The sequence below is a fragment of the Ctenocephalides felis genome, unplaced genomic scaffold, assembly GCF_003426905.1.
Source record: "Ctenocephalides felis isolate EL2017-DRISC unplaced genomic scaffold, ASM342690v1 CF-g0.4_SCAFFOLD_01886, whole genome shotgun sequence".
Lineage (NCBI taxonomy): Eukaryota > Metazoa > Arthropoda > Insecta > Siphonaptera > Pulicidae > Ctenocephalides > Ctenocephalides felis.
The window spans coordinates 63,491,790-63,503,899 of NW_020538040.1; the positions used below are offsets into that span (position 1 = coordinate 63,491,790).

At 28.6% G+C, this 12,110-nt stretch overlaps 1 protein-coding gene across 2 annotated transcripts in view; it reads right to left on the reverse strand.

Annotated features, from left to right (window-relative positions):
* The window catches only part of LOC113377332 (mitochondrial carrier protein Rim2), a 40,221-nt gene that overhangs the window by 8,248 nt on the left and 19,863 nt on the right, over positions 1-12,110 (reverse strand). For both annotated transcript variants that reach the window (XM_026617615.1, XM_026617614.1), the window contains 2 exons: positions 5,568-5,790; positions 83-150 (listed from right to left, as the gene is read on the reverse strand). In XM_026617615.1, coding sequence (XP_026473400.1) covers positions 83-150; positions 5,568-5,790 — 291 coding nt within the window. The remainder of the gene's footprint in view (positions 1-82; positions 151-5,567; positions 5,791-12,110) is intronic.

A 12,110-nucleotide genomic window follows, 5' to 3' on the forward strand; every position in this document is an offset into this window, starting at 1 on the left:
AAGATGATATATATAACAACGATCAGGGTCCAAATATTACATTTTAACTGATTTAGTTAATTATTTTCGGCCTTTTGCTTACCTAATGCATTGTAATAAGTTCATTGTTTTCGCTGACGAAGACATTCCGCAGTGTGATATTGCAAGAACCTACAATAAATAAAAAATATATAGTTTTTCATTTAAAATAATTTTTATATTTATATTATGTACTAGACAAATGTGAATAATTTGTTGAAAATTTTCGTGCAACAATAAAGTTGCATATGTATCTTTTGAATGCATGACCCCAAACAGTGGCGTCGGAACCATGTGGGCTGTGTGGGCTTGAGCCCACCCATGAATTTTGATGGGGGGGCTCAGCCCACCCATCAATCTCAAAAAATTATATGGGCTAATATCTCTAAAAAAACGAGACCACTGGCTGCCTATCTAAAAACAAAAAAAAAACGAGACCACTGGCTGCCTATCTAACAAAAAAAAAAAAAAACGAGCCCACCCATCAAAAATTTGGTTCCGACGCCATTGACCCCAAACAATATACCAATAGAGAAATTTATTACAAATGAAGCTAAATGTATTATTTAAATTAATAAGTAATAATCATGTTAATCGGTTCTAAACACTACAGAGTGCTTATATGAAGTGATAAATACAAAAATAACAGAAAATATATAATCGAAAGTGATGGATACAGATGATATAGTAAAAAATCACATGTTACCATCATTACAAATAAACGCATCATTACAAAAATATGATAGTGAAAATAATCTGATAAACATACTTTTATCGAAAGATAACAAAATCTAATAATCTTCTGAGATAAATATTGTAAATTCATATAACTGATGTTTTATATATCACCGGTTGTTAAGTAGAATTTGAATAAAAATTAACAAAAATAGGAATAACAGAAGTCGAATAGTTGAAAAGTATTAGGAGTAAGAAGACAAATATTGGAACTGAGCTGAAATTAAAAGAAGAATGAAGAAAAAAATGGAATGAAGCCAGAAGTTAAATAGAATTAGAAATTTGAAAAAAGCAAGAATTGAAGAAAATGAGAAGAAGAAAAAAATAAGAAGAATATAGAATATAATACATATATAGATTGAAAATCATATAAAAATTAGAATGTTAATAAATAAAAATGTTGTACGTGGCTAAATGCTCAGATATATATATATATATATATATATATATATATATATATATATATCTTATATGTAAAAATGGATCTCTCGATTCGGTAAAACTCGAAAACGGCTAAACCGATTTGGCCAGTCTTAGTCTTGAAAAATTTGTGCCAATCCACAGATGGTCGGAAAGGTGAGATATTATTTCAAAATCGCGTAGAAACATTACTTTTTTAATTTGAATTTTTTTGTAGAAGCTTAATTTAAATAAAACAATGGACGGTGGCTAATACCTCAAATGTCAAACGTTTTTGACAGATGATGTTCAATTACGTTTAATAGGATGTTCTATGTGAATCTTATTTAATTATGATTAAATTGTAGTAAGTAGGTTTGTTTGTAGTTTTATTTGTATACAAAAACGTTAGTAAACGGGCCGCAAGTGTTACTAGAGACTCAAAATATCAACTTTTTTGAAATGTTAATATGAAAATGCACTTTTTGGCATATTTTTCTCAAACACGGTGCTCTGAAAGATATCATTTGTATAATTATACACTCATTGGTATTTAAAAACATTTTCTAGGTTATATTATTTTTTATTTATGTTATTTAAATCCAGAACCTAAATTTGGTATCGATCAAATGAACATTTTGTCGAATAACATTTTCCCACTTATAATTTCCCAGAATTTATCGAAGAATAGACAGTAATATATGAAGGTCCGGGGTTAGAAAGGTCCACCACCGATGTGTCAAAAACCAGTAAAGTTAAGCATTGTTTAACAACAATATTTGAAAGTAGAGGGTAAAGATGTATAACCAGCTATAATCTTGATTTGAAGACTTTGCTATTGGGAGAACGGGAGATAAACGGTAATCTTTGAAAATCCGTGATAAAAGTGTTTTCTTCCGTTGGTAGATTTTTAGCATTAGTTAAAAATGTAATAATTTTGTAAAATCCTTTAAAATTAAAATAAGACTTTAAACCTGTTTGCCACCTGGCCATTTCAAGTTACCCCACCTATAAGGTCTAGATAACAAATTTTTGAAAGACATAAAAAAGCACATTTCTACAGTGATAAAGTAGAAGAAAGTTTTACTGAACGTAGTCAGATAATTGTTCGTTTGAAATTTGTTATTTGTTGTGATATATTTGTTATGGTTTTCACAATATAGTTTATATTTGCTCAAAGTCAAATTGGACCTTTGTGCCTCGCCCTGCTCTACATATATACTTTTTATTAAATTTACTTTAATTCATCGAATGTTACTTGAAACTTTTCAAAAAGCAGGTCAAAGAAGAAATACTTAATTCATTTTCTATCTCTCCTTGCAGAAATTTGAAAATTTTGTATAAGTTCAGTAGTATTATTTACAATTATACACAAAATCCAAAATCCAAAAAGAATCTGAAAAACTTGAAACGTAATCAATAGGTCGAAAGATCAAAAAAGACTTAGATTGAATTATACCATGTTTTCTATAGAAAGTGTATAAAACTTCCAGTTTGATTGTGCTGACAAAATATAGACACACTAATGGGGTTTATTGTTTTTATAATACCTCATTGTATATAGCATTGAAACAACACATCCTTATAGACTTGAGGTATTAATATTTTTGATTCTCTAAAAATTGTTTAGGATATACCTAACTTGACGGGTCAGCAGTATATATATATATATATATATATATATATATATATATATATATATACATCTTCACTTCACTCACGTTACATCTTCAACCAGTCTACGAATAACACACTATCCATTTGTGATTTTTTCAAATCAGTATTTTGTGAAAATATTGTGTAATTTCAAGTTAATGTTTATAATACATAGTGTAGTGCATTACCATATCCTAATACCATGGATTATTAAAATTTTCCAATTTAACACTAAGATCAACTAATTTTTCCACTGAATGAAGGCTAGGATTATAACCGAAACGTACGGATTTAAAATAAATTTTTGAAAGAAATTCATGTTTTTTATTGATGTTATGCCCGATTATTAAACTTTGTTAATATATATATATATATATATATATATATATATATATATTCCTATACCAAATTGATGAAAAAATAAATAATATTCTATTTCTAAATGTTTTTATAATTTCATTTTTCAAAATATGGTCAAACTATAATATATTTCGTATTTTATTTAAAAAAATATGTTTTATATTAATGATACGCCCTAGACTCTAAATATATATTATAGGGTAGAGCGGGGCTTGAAGGTCCGCGGGTAAAAAAAACTACCACCGATATCTCAAAAACCAGTAAACTTAGAAATTTTTCAACAACATTATTTAAAAGTTGCTGCGAAAAATTGAAAAATTGAAAAAATTTGACTTTTCTTTTCCGTTCTGAGCACTGCGGAGATTTGGTTACGATGTATGATTTGTACCCTTTGGGATCATGCTTCATGTGCTAATGTCCGGAAGGGGACGAAACGATTTATTAGTGAACTACTTTCTTAAAAATTAGCATCTCAGTATGCCCTATTACTTTTGTAATAGGTTGCATTTCTCCTTAATAAATATGTTATTAAAGTTCATACTTAATTAAAATACTATTATATTGGTGGTCAATGAACCAAAGATGAGTAAAGCGATTGAGACTGGTTATAATATCATTAAATGAATAAATATCACTAACAAACAAAATACCATGTCATTATGTCCGTACTTACCCGTCCGTCTAATAAAAAGAAAAAGAAAACGTTTTCAAAATATTAAGAAGATTGTTAGAGGATGATCAACTCGTAATAAAATTAAAACCCGTAATAAAAATTTAAGCTTTTTCATTTAAAAAATCTCAATCGAAACTCATCAAAAACGTTCACTGGCAGAAATCGAGATGATATAATTAATATAATAATTCTTATGAAATAGGGGTTTGTGGTGAGACGGTGAACCTTTATAAAAAAAATTGAGAATGACTAAAAAAATAAAAATTATGTCTTCAGGGCATCCAACTCCTACCATTTGGTTTCGATCAGAATATGCGATAACCTGTCCCAAAATGTTCCTAACAATTTTCCCAAATTTTCACGCCGATTGGATGTATGGTTTATAAAAAACTATGTAATTACTATAATTATTCTTACAAAATAGAGGTTTGTAGTAGGAGGTTGAAAATTTAGGGTTAAAATTTAGGGAAAATTTAGCGTTTTATATACGTTTTATAAAAAAATAAAAATTGACCGAAAAAAATAAAAAAATACTTCGCGGCGGCCAACTCTTACCTTGGTTTCAATCAAACTATCCGAAAACCAGTCCAAAATTTTCACGGCGATCGCACGTATGGTTTATGAATGCATGCATAACAATTACACACACAGATCAGACATATATATATATATATATATATATATATATATATATATATATATCAAGAGTAAAAACTTTTATTTCGTAAAAAAATCAACATATGAAATTGAGTCATGGAAGAAACTGAGCCAGTCATGGCGTAACCATAAGAACGTGGACTACAACAAGCTAGTCTCCGGTTTAATCCCACCGTTAGTCAAGCTCGATATCAGGCAGCATAATATCAAATTTTCGCTTGAGGTCGTGGACAAGTTAATACTATCAGATATACATATCTAATATATGCAAAGAAAGAAGTTTAACCAATGAGTTGTTCTCTTATATTTAGAAAAATAATTTAGAAATGTAAGTCAGAAATCACAGCTCAAAGAATACATAATTCTGAGCGCAATATAAAAAACAAAGAAACTAAAATAATTTAAGAGCTAAAATCGTAACGATGGTATAAATACAAGACACTACAGCGTTATAAAAAAAATATGTTTGAGAAATAAAAGATAAATACTTTTAGTATTAAAATAAATTTAGATTACTCTAAAAATTACATTTATAAATTTTAAATGATTCGCTTAAAAAAGCAAAAATACATAAGTGTTAAAAAAATTGTAAACTTTTTAAATTAAAAATAAAACAAAAGTTTTAGAAACCTACCACAACTTCACAACACGAAGTGGTAATAAATTGTGAAAAGTGAATAATTAATAACGATTTAAGAATTACGTTTTAAGAAATATTTGGAGTTCATGGAAACCGAAACGCATCATTTATTCAACAATATATTTACAACTGTCCTACATAGACATTAAATAAATCTTTTAGAAATTATATATAAAAAATGACAGCGATATATAAATATTGAAAAATACACAGTTGCATGGAATGCCTCCTTAAATACGTACACTTTGCAATATCTGTGTCGATTCAATACAGTAAAGAAACCGCCCGATGATTTGGATCAACTAGTAAACAAGTTAATTTTTGGTAAGATTTTGCTGCGATCATTCATCACTAACATATAACATATTCCGTTGCGAATCCATTAGCAAATCCATTAGATAAATATATTAATTTTCTTTCAGTTGGTACCTGTGGCCTAGATCTCAATATAGTTGTGCATAACTTTCGCCTTTGCTGGGGCCTTTGTAATGTCCTGCAGGACATTGTCGCTGGCTGATCGGAAACTCGAGACATGCTGAGCGGTTGCGTTTGTACTTGAACTTGGAATTGAAGACCTGCAGTCGAACTTTGCAGTCGCGTCTTGACTACTTCCAGTGGGCAAGTTGCTATGGCACCCATAGTTCCCGCTATCCTAAAATATACAGAATTTATAATAACAATTTTTAGTTCGTGATTATGCATAAAAAGCATCGATTTTGACTTCTTCTAAAATTTAAACTAGTGGGGCGCATGGCATCGTGCCTTAAAGCAAATTGCTGGAACTTCCCGTATCAAAAATTATTTTAAAAAGATTAACATTTTTGAAAAAAAAATTACTCTGAAAAAAAATAGAATTTTGAGAAACTATAAATTTTTGACAAAAACTTACTTTTTTTTGAAAAAAAAAAAGACTTTTTGAAGAAAAATTTATTTTGAAATAATTTAGAAATTCTGAACTTTTTTTCAAAGCAATCTTACTACTTTAACTGCATAGAGACAAAATATCAAAGCGCGTAAGCGCCGCGTCGCCGTCTAACGGTTAAACATTGGTACGCAACACATAAGAATGTGAACAAAATTTATACTTATTGTTAAAATCTCTATAAAATATATAATAATTTGATGTGCATACGTCTAATGATCATTTTTGACCGCCAAATGGCTTTTTTTTTTACTTTTTTTTACTAAATCTCCGAAACCTTTATGAAAATTTGATCAGTTCTTCATCTTGTTAATACAAGTAAAATGTTTTGAATTCAAATCGGACCCTCTGTTCCCTTAAAAACTGAGTCACCGTTTTTAGCACTTTTTGCCCCATATCTTCAGAACGGCTAGACCTGCCTTTGCCAAAAACTAATCAGCACGTTCCCTTATCAATACGAATCGAATGTTTTTCGATTTATTGAAATCGCTTCATCCATGTTCCCGAAATCGTCGACGAAAATTTGTATCCGAACACACACACATACATCCATTTTTTCTAAGGTATGCCAAAATGTTCAGAAGGTTTTGAAACGTAAAGATATAAAGAAATTTTTATTTTCGATTTTTTTGCGATTACTATAACTTGCCCTACCGGAAGTTAATAACCAAAAATTTTGTAAAAGGGCGATGGTTTCCATACGAAATCGGCGCTGACGCTGGTATTTTCACGTCATTTTAGTGGATACATACATGAGACAGCTATCATCTGCTAAATCCATAATTTGTTAAAAATTAGTTTTAATACAATACCGAAACTTTTACCATACACTAGAAAAGCCTTACTTTAATAACATTTAAAAAAAAGAAACAAGAAATTCAATATATTTTAAATTAATGCATATAATAGCGGTGTTGCAGATCTAATCATTAGCGCAATAATGTGGTGCTCACATATGTTAATTAGTGCAAATTTCGTATTTTAAATGCTAATTTTTATTATGTAAACTATTTTACGTTTAATTTTTATGGAAAATAAACTAAATACTTGTTCATTGTTTTGAATACTCTTTTGTATTTTGTGGTCTCGATGACGAGCAAAATGTATATATGTAAAATACAGTTTTAATTTAACTTCTGTATAATATATATATATATATATATATATATATATATATAGGGAAATTGGGATATATATATATATATATATATATATAGCTTCGAACAAAGAAACCAAAAAACAATAAAAAACAGAAGGGTTCGTTTCACATGGCAAACTTGAAAAAACATACTAATAACTTCAAATTACAAATTTGTTCTTCGTCTGAAAAGAAGTTAAAAAAGCACACTTGGTATTGATATATATTTTTTTTATTGTTTCAACAGCAATCAGAACTCTTACTTTACGTGTTCTATAAGTTGTTTGTTGAAGACTTATAACCTAACGTATTTTATGAGAGGCAACCCATCGGTTTACCATTCTCCTATGTGTGGGGTTTATATTAGCTCTTACGTCTAATAGTTATCATATGATTGAATGATGCAGCTATGTCCACGAAGGACGATTTGAAATTATATTATGATCTATAACCCCAAGTGGAAATTTTACATCAAAGCTGCCTGATGTCGGGCTACGGCGGTAGCGTGAATCGAACCAGCGAACCCGGGACTAGTTGCTGCTAGCCCACGCTCTAACCGATATCGCCACCGCTGACCCCCCATGGTATTGATAAAATCATTTTTAGTGACAAAGTGTAATTGTTATTACATAATCAATCATACAGGTAATTAATTCCGTTTTTTGTTATTTTCTTTTAATAAAAAAATTCTATTTTTTTGAATATTTCTAATATTTCCTTATATATAATCCACTCATTTATTTTGATTATTGTTATATTGATTATATTGTCATATTTTGTACAATGATATTTCTTTCACAATTTTATTCATTTTATTAAATTCCACCACTTAGTATTTTTAAAGTATATCGTTTGTTTATATCTAATCAAGATCATGTTTCTTAACAAATGTTCTGAAGATGGAACATACCTCGTCCCGAAACGTCGACAGTAAATAAATAAAAAAAACTGTTGTTTTTTTTATTAATTTTTGGATTATTTGTTTGAAGCTCTACAAAATATTTACAAATCCAAGACTCTACAATCTAATATATATATATATATATATATATATATATATATATATATGCATATATACATATTACCTTTTTTTTCATTTAAATAATTCTACCTATCAACGATTAATCCTATCCCACTTATATTGAAAAGCTTTTTCTAATCTTCATTTTAAATATATAATTTAATATCTAACTATTGACATGAAGTTTGAAAAACATAGTAGCTACTACATTTATAGCAAATTTGTCAAGCTCAATATTATTAAGCCATCGTATTTCAACAAAGTCTCGCGGACTAATATAGTAATACGACATTTAAATGTATTATAAAATATTTTAACAGATCAAAACAAAACATTATTCTAAACACATCACACCTATGATATCCAAATATCAATTATAATTCATTTACACCATATAATATCACTGAGAATCGGGCGCGGATTATCCCCTTGTGCTTAAGTTAATTATTATTACGCAATTTTCTTGGAAATGATTGGGCACCGTTAAAAAAGATGATAATAACTCAATAACATTCCCGAAGATATTCGTTTCAGTAGTAACATAATCAGATGGTCCAGTTTCAGATATCAATTGTACTCAATTTTAATTGACTATAAAGTTATGAACTGTGCAATCTCAAGATTGAGTAAATAAAGATTATTTGCACTATTTATCACAGACACAAAAAATTTTATCAAACAATATTATTTTAATTTATTAAAACTCAAAATAAAATAATTTCAAACATCTAATCCTAATCATTCCTTCAATTTCATCAATCTGCGTATATTCTGTGAAACAGATATAATTTGCAAAAAATTCTCTGAAAGCAAATATACTTTATTGCAGTTAATTAAAAATGACTGGAATCTTCATTAATTTTGAACAACAGTTGAATTATCTGTAATGATTGTAATCCATCTTAATTGTTTATTTAAAAATAGTTTACGTTCCGCAAATTTTTCAGATTTTTTTCAAGATTTTCAACTTCAGAAACTTGAACATCTTTGTATTTTCTAATACAAAGTTTTTACAACTTAAACGCCTTCACAAAAAATTCAAATATTTAAATTTCGAATGATGAAAGTTTCTCATCATTTTTTAAGTTTTCGAATGTTTCATAAATTTAAAAACTGTTTAAATATTGAAGATTTCAACATTTTTCCAAATCTAAAACTTATAGAGCAATGGAGTTTATAAAAATTCCACTATTAAAACAACATTTAAAAAAATATGAGAATTTTCAGCATCCTGAAACACAGCATTTTAAGGATTTGATCAAATTACAAATTTGGTGAAGAAAATTATGAACGATCAGATATTCGATGTAAAGATTCTGTTACATTATAACAGCTATTTCTATCTCAAAATAAAGTATAAACATTGTGCATAATTAAAAACTAATCAATTATTTGAGTCTTCTATCTATCTATGATATACCATCGTCTAAAGTGGTTTGCTTAATATTGTGTTACAAATGATTAGAAATTATAATCATATACTTAGCAACATTGTAGGCTGATGCGTGTATTTCTTTACCTAATATCATATATCGTCTTGTATGTTCTACATTTTACAAATATTTTATTGAACATTAAAATGCCCTCGGTACTTCCATTTATTGAATTAAACTAATATATATACAACTCTGGAAAATAAGCATGAGATTGAAATTTAATAAAGGCATATTAATGAAAATAATAAAGGCTTTGCTGAAGCCAAACTTTTACTAAACTAGCTGTAAGTGGAATTCTGTCTTAAGGCTATTAAGGCATCGTGCCTTAAGGCAAATAAATGGAACTTCCCGTACCAAAAATTATTATTTTTTTAAAAACGATTAACACTTTTGAAAAAAATTTACTTCGAAAAAATAAGATTTTTGAGAAACAATAAATTGGACAAAAAATTACTTTTTTTTAAAAAAAAATTTGAAAAAAAGATGTTTTCTTTATGTTGACATATTTTGGAAATTCTGAACTTTTTTTCAAAGCAATCGTAATGCTTTAACTGCATAGAGACAAAATATAAAGCGCGCAAGCGCCGCGTCGCTGTCTAACGGATAAACATTGGTACGGAACCCATAGGAATGTAAACAAAATTTATACTTATTGTTAAAATCTCTATAAACTATCTGATAATTTGATGTGCATATATCTAATGATAATTTTTGACCGCCAAATGGATTTTTTTCTTACTTTTTTTACTAGATCTCCGAAACCGCTAGACCTGCCTTTATGAAAATTTGATCAATTCTTCATCTTGTCAATACAAGTAAAATGTTTTTTGAATTATTAAAATCGGACGGTCCATTCTCTTAAAAACTGAGTTACCGTTTTCGGCACTTTTTGCCCCGTATCTTCGGAACGGCTAGACCTGCCTTCGCCAAAAACTAATCAGCACGTCTCCTTATCAATACAAATCGAATGATTTTTGAATTATTCAAATCGGTTGATCGGTGTTCCCGAAATCGTCGACGAAAATTTGTATCCGAAAACACATACATACACGCACATACACACACACACAAAATGTGCCCATTAAATTTATATTTTGCATTGGTTGAGTATTGTAGCTATCAAATCTTTTAAAAAAATAAGACATTGGATCTGTTCGCCCCCTGGCTGTCCCATTTTACCCTGGGGTAAAGCCTATGGGGTAAAAAGAACCATGTGCCAAATTTTTGAAAAATAGCAAATAAAATGTATTTATACAATGATGATTTAGATAGTAGTTCCACTGAACATAGCAAGATAGTTGTTTGTCTGATATGTGTTATTTCTTGTGATATCATTGTTTTTCACAAGATAGTAGCTAAAAGTCAAATTGGACTTTTGCGCCCCGCTCTACCCTATAAAAAGAAAAAATTTTCAAAATAGTGAAATTTTTTCAAAAATTTCAAAATTCTCAAAAATCTTTTTTTTTGTCGAAGTTTGAAAAAACATTGAAGCATTTTTTTCAGTACAGAAAGTTCCAGAAATATGCTTTAAGGTACGATGCCATACATTGCTAGTTAATTATTTTTATATTGTGAAAAGCGTTTATGTAAATACTGCATTGTTTCAACGACATATACATCATCACTGTTAACACAGTTTATCTCATAAACGAGGTTATTCATGTTTTTAGGTTCAAAATTTGATTCAAGTTGTGTGAATATTGATTTTAAATATTTTTTGAAATTTCTTATTATTAATAAGAATTAGTAACGAAAGTATATGTAGATTTTCTATAAAAATTGTTCTCTGTGCTCTTTCATAAGCAATAATTGTTTATCATTTTTTTTTCTTTATTTATTATAGACAATCAGAAATACAAAATTCTATGAGCCTATGTGATCCATTAAATATGTCATTTAGAGGTCTCCTCCACTGAAGAGATTCCTCTGAAGATAATCATTGTTAATAAAATAAATCTACGTTAATAAATAATCTATGTTAGTATTATAAACAAAGCTATGTTAGTATTAAAAACGCGCGGGTATACAAAATCTGATTTCTTCAATTTTTCAATGTGTTTCACAAATTTGATTTGAACAATATTTGCAGTACTAAAAGAGAAAACAATAGGCTTTTGAATAACGCTAATAATAAAGTAATTAAACAAAACGCACTATCCGAAGACATTATTTGAAAAATTATTTTATCTTTTTAGCTAATATGAGTTTAAGCCAATATGAGTAGAATCACGTAATTTTTTCTTCGATATCTTTTATGGTTACGCCAAAAATTGAGTTGAAAAAAGGAGCCACTTTGGCATATTTTCAATGATAACTGGGCCATAAGGTGAGATACAAAGTTGAAGTTTGGTATATCGGATGTTTCCACAAAGACCTTCAAAAGGGCTTATAAATTATTTAAATACTAGCTGTAAGTGGAATTCTGTATTAAGGCAATTAGGGCATCGTGCCTTAA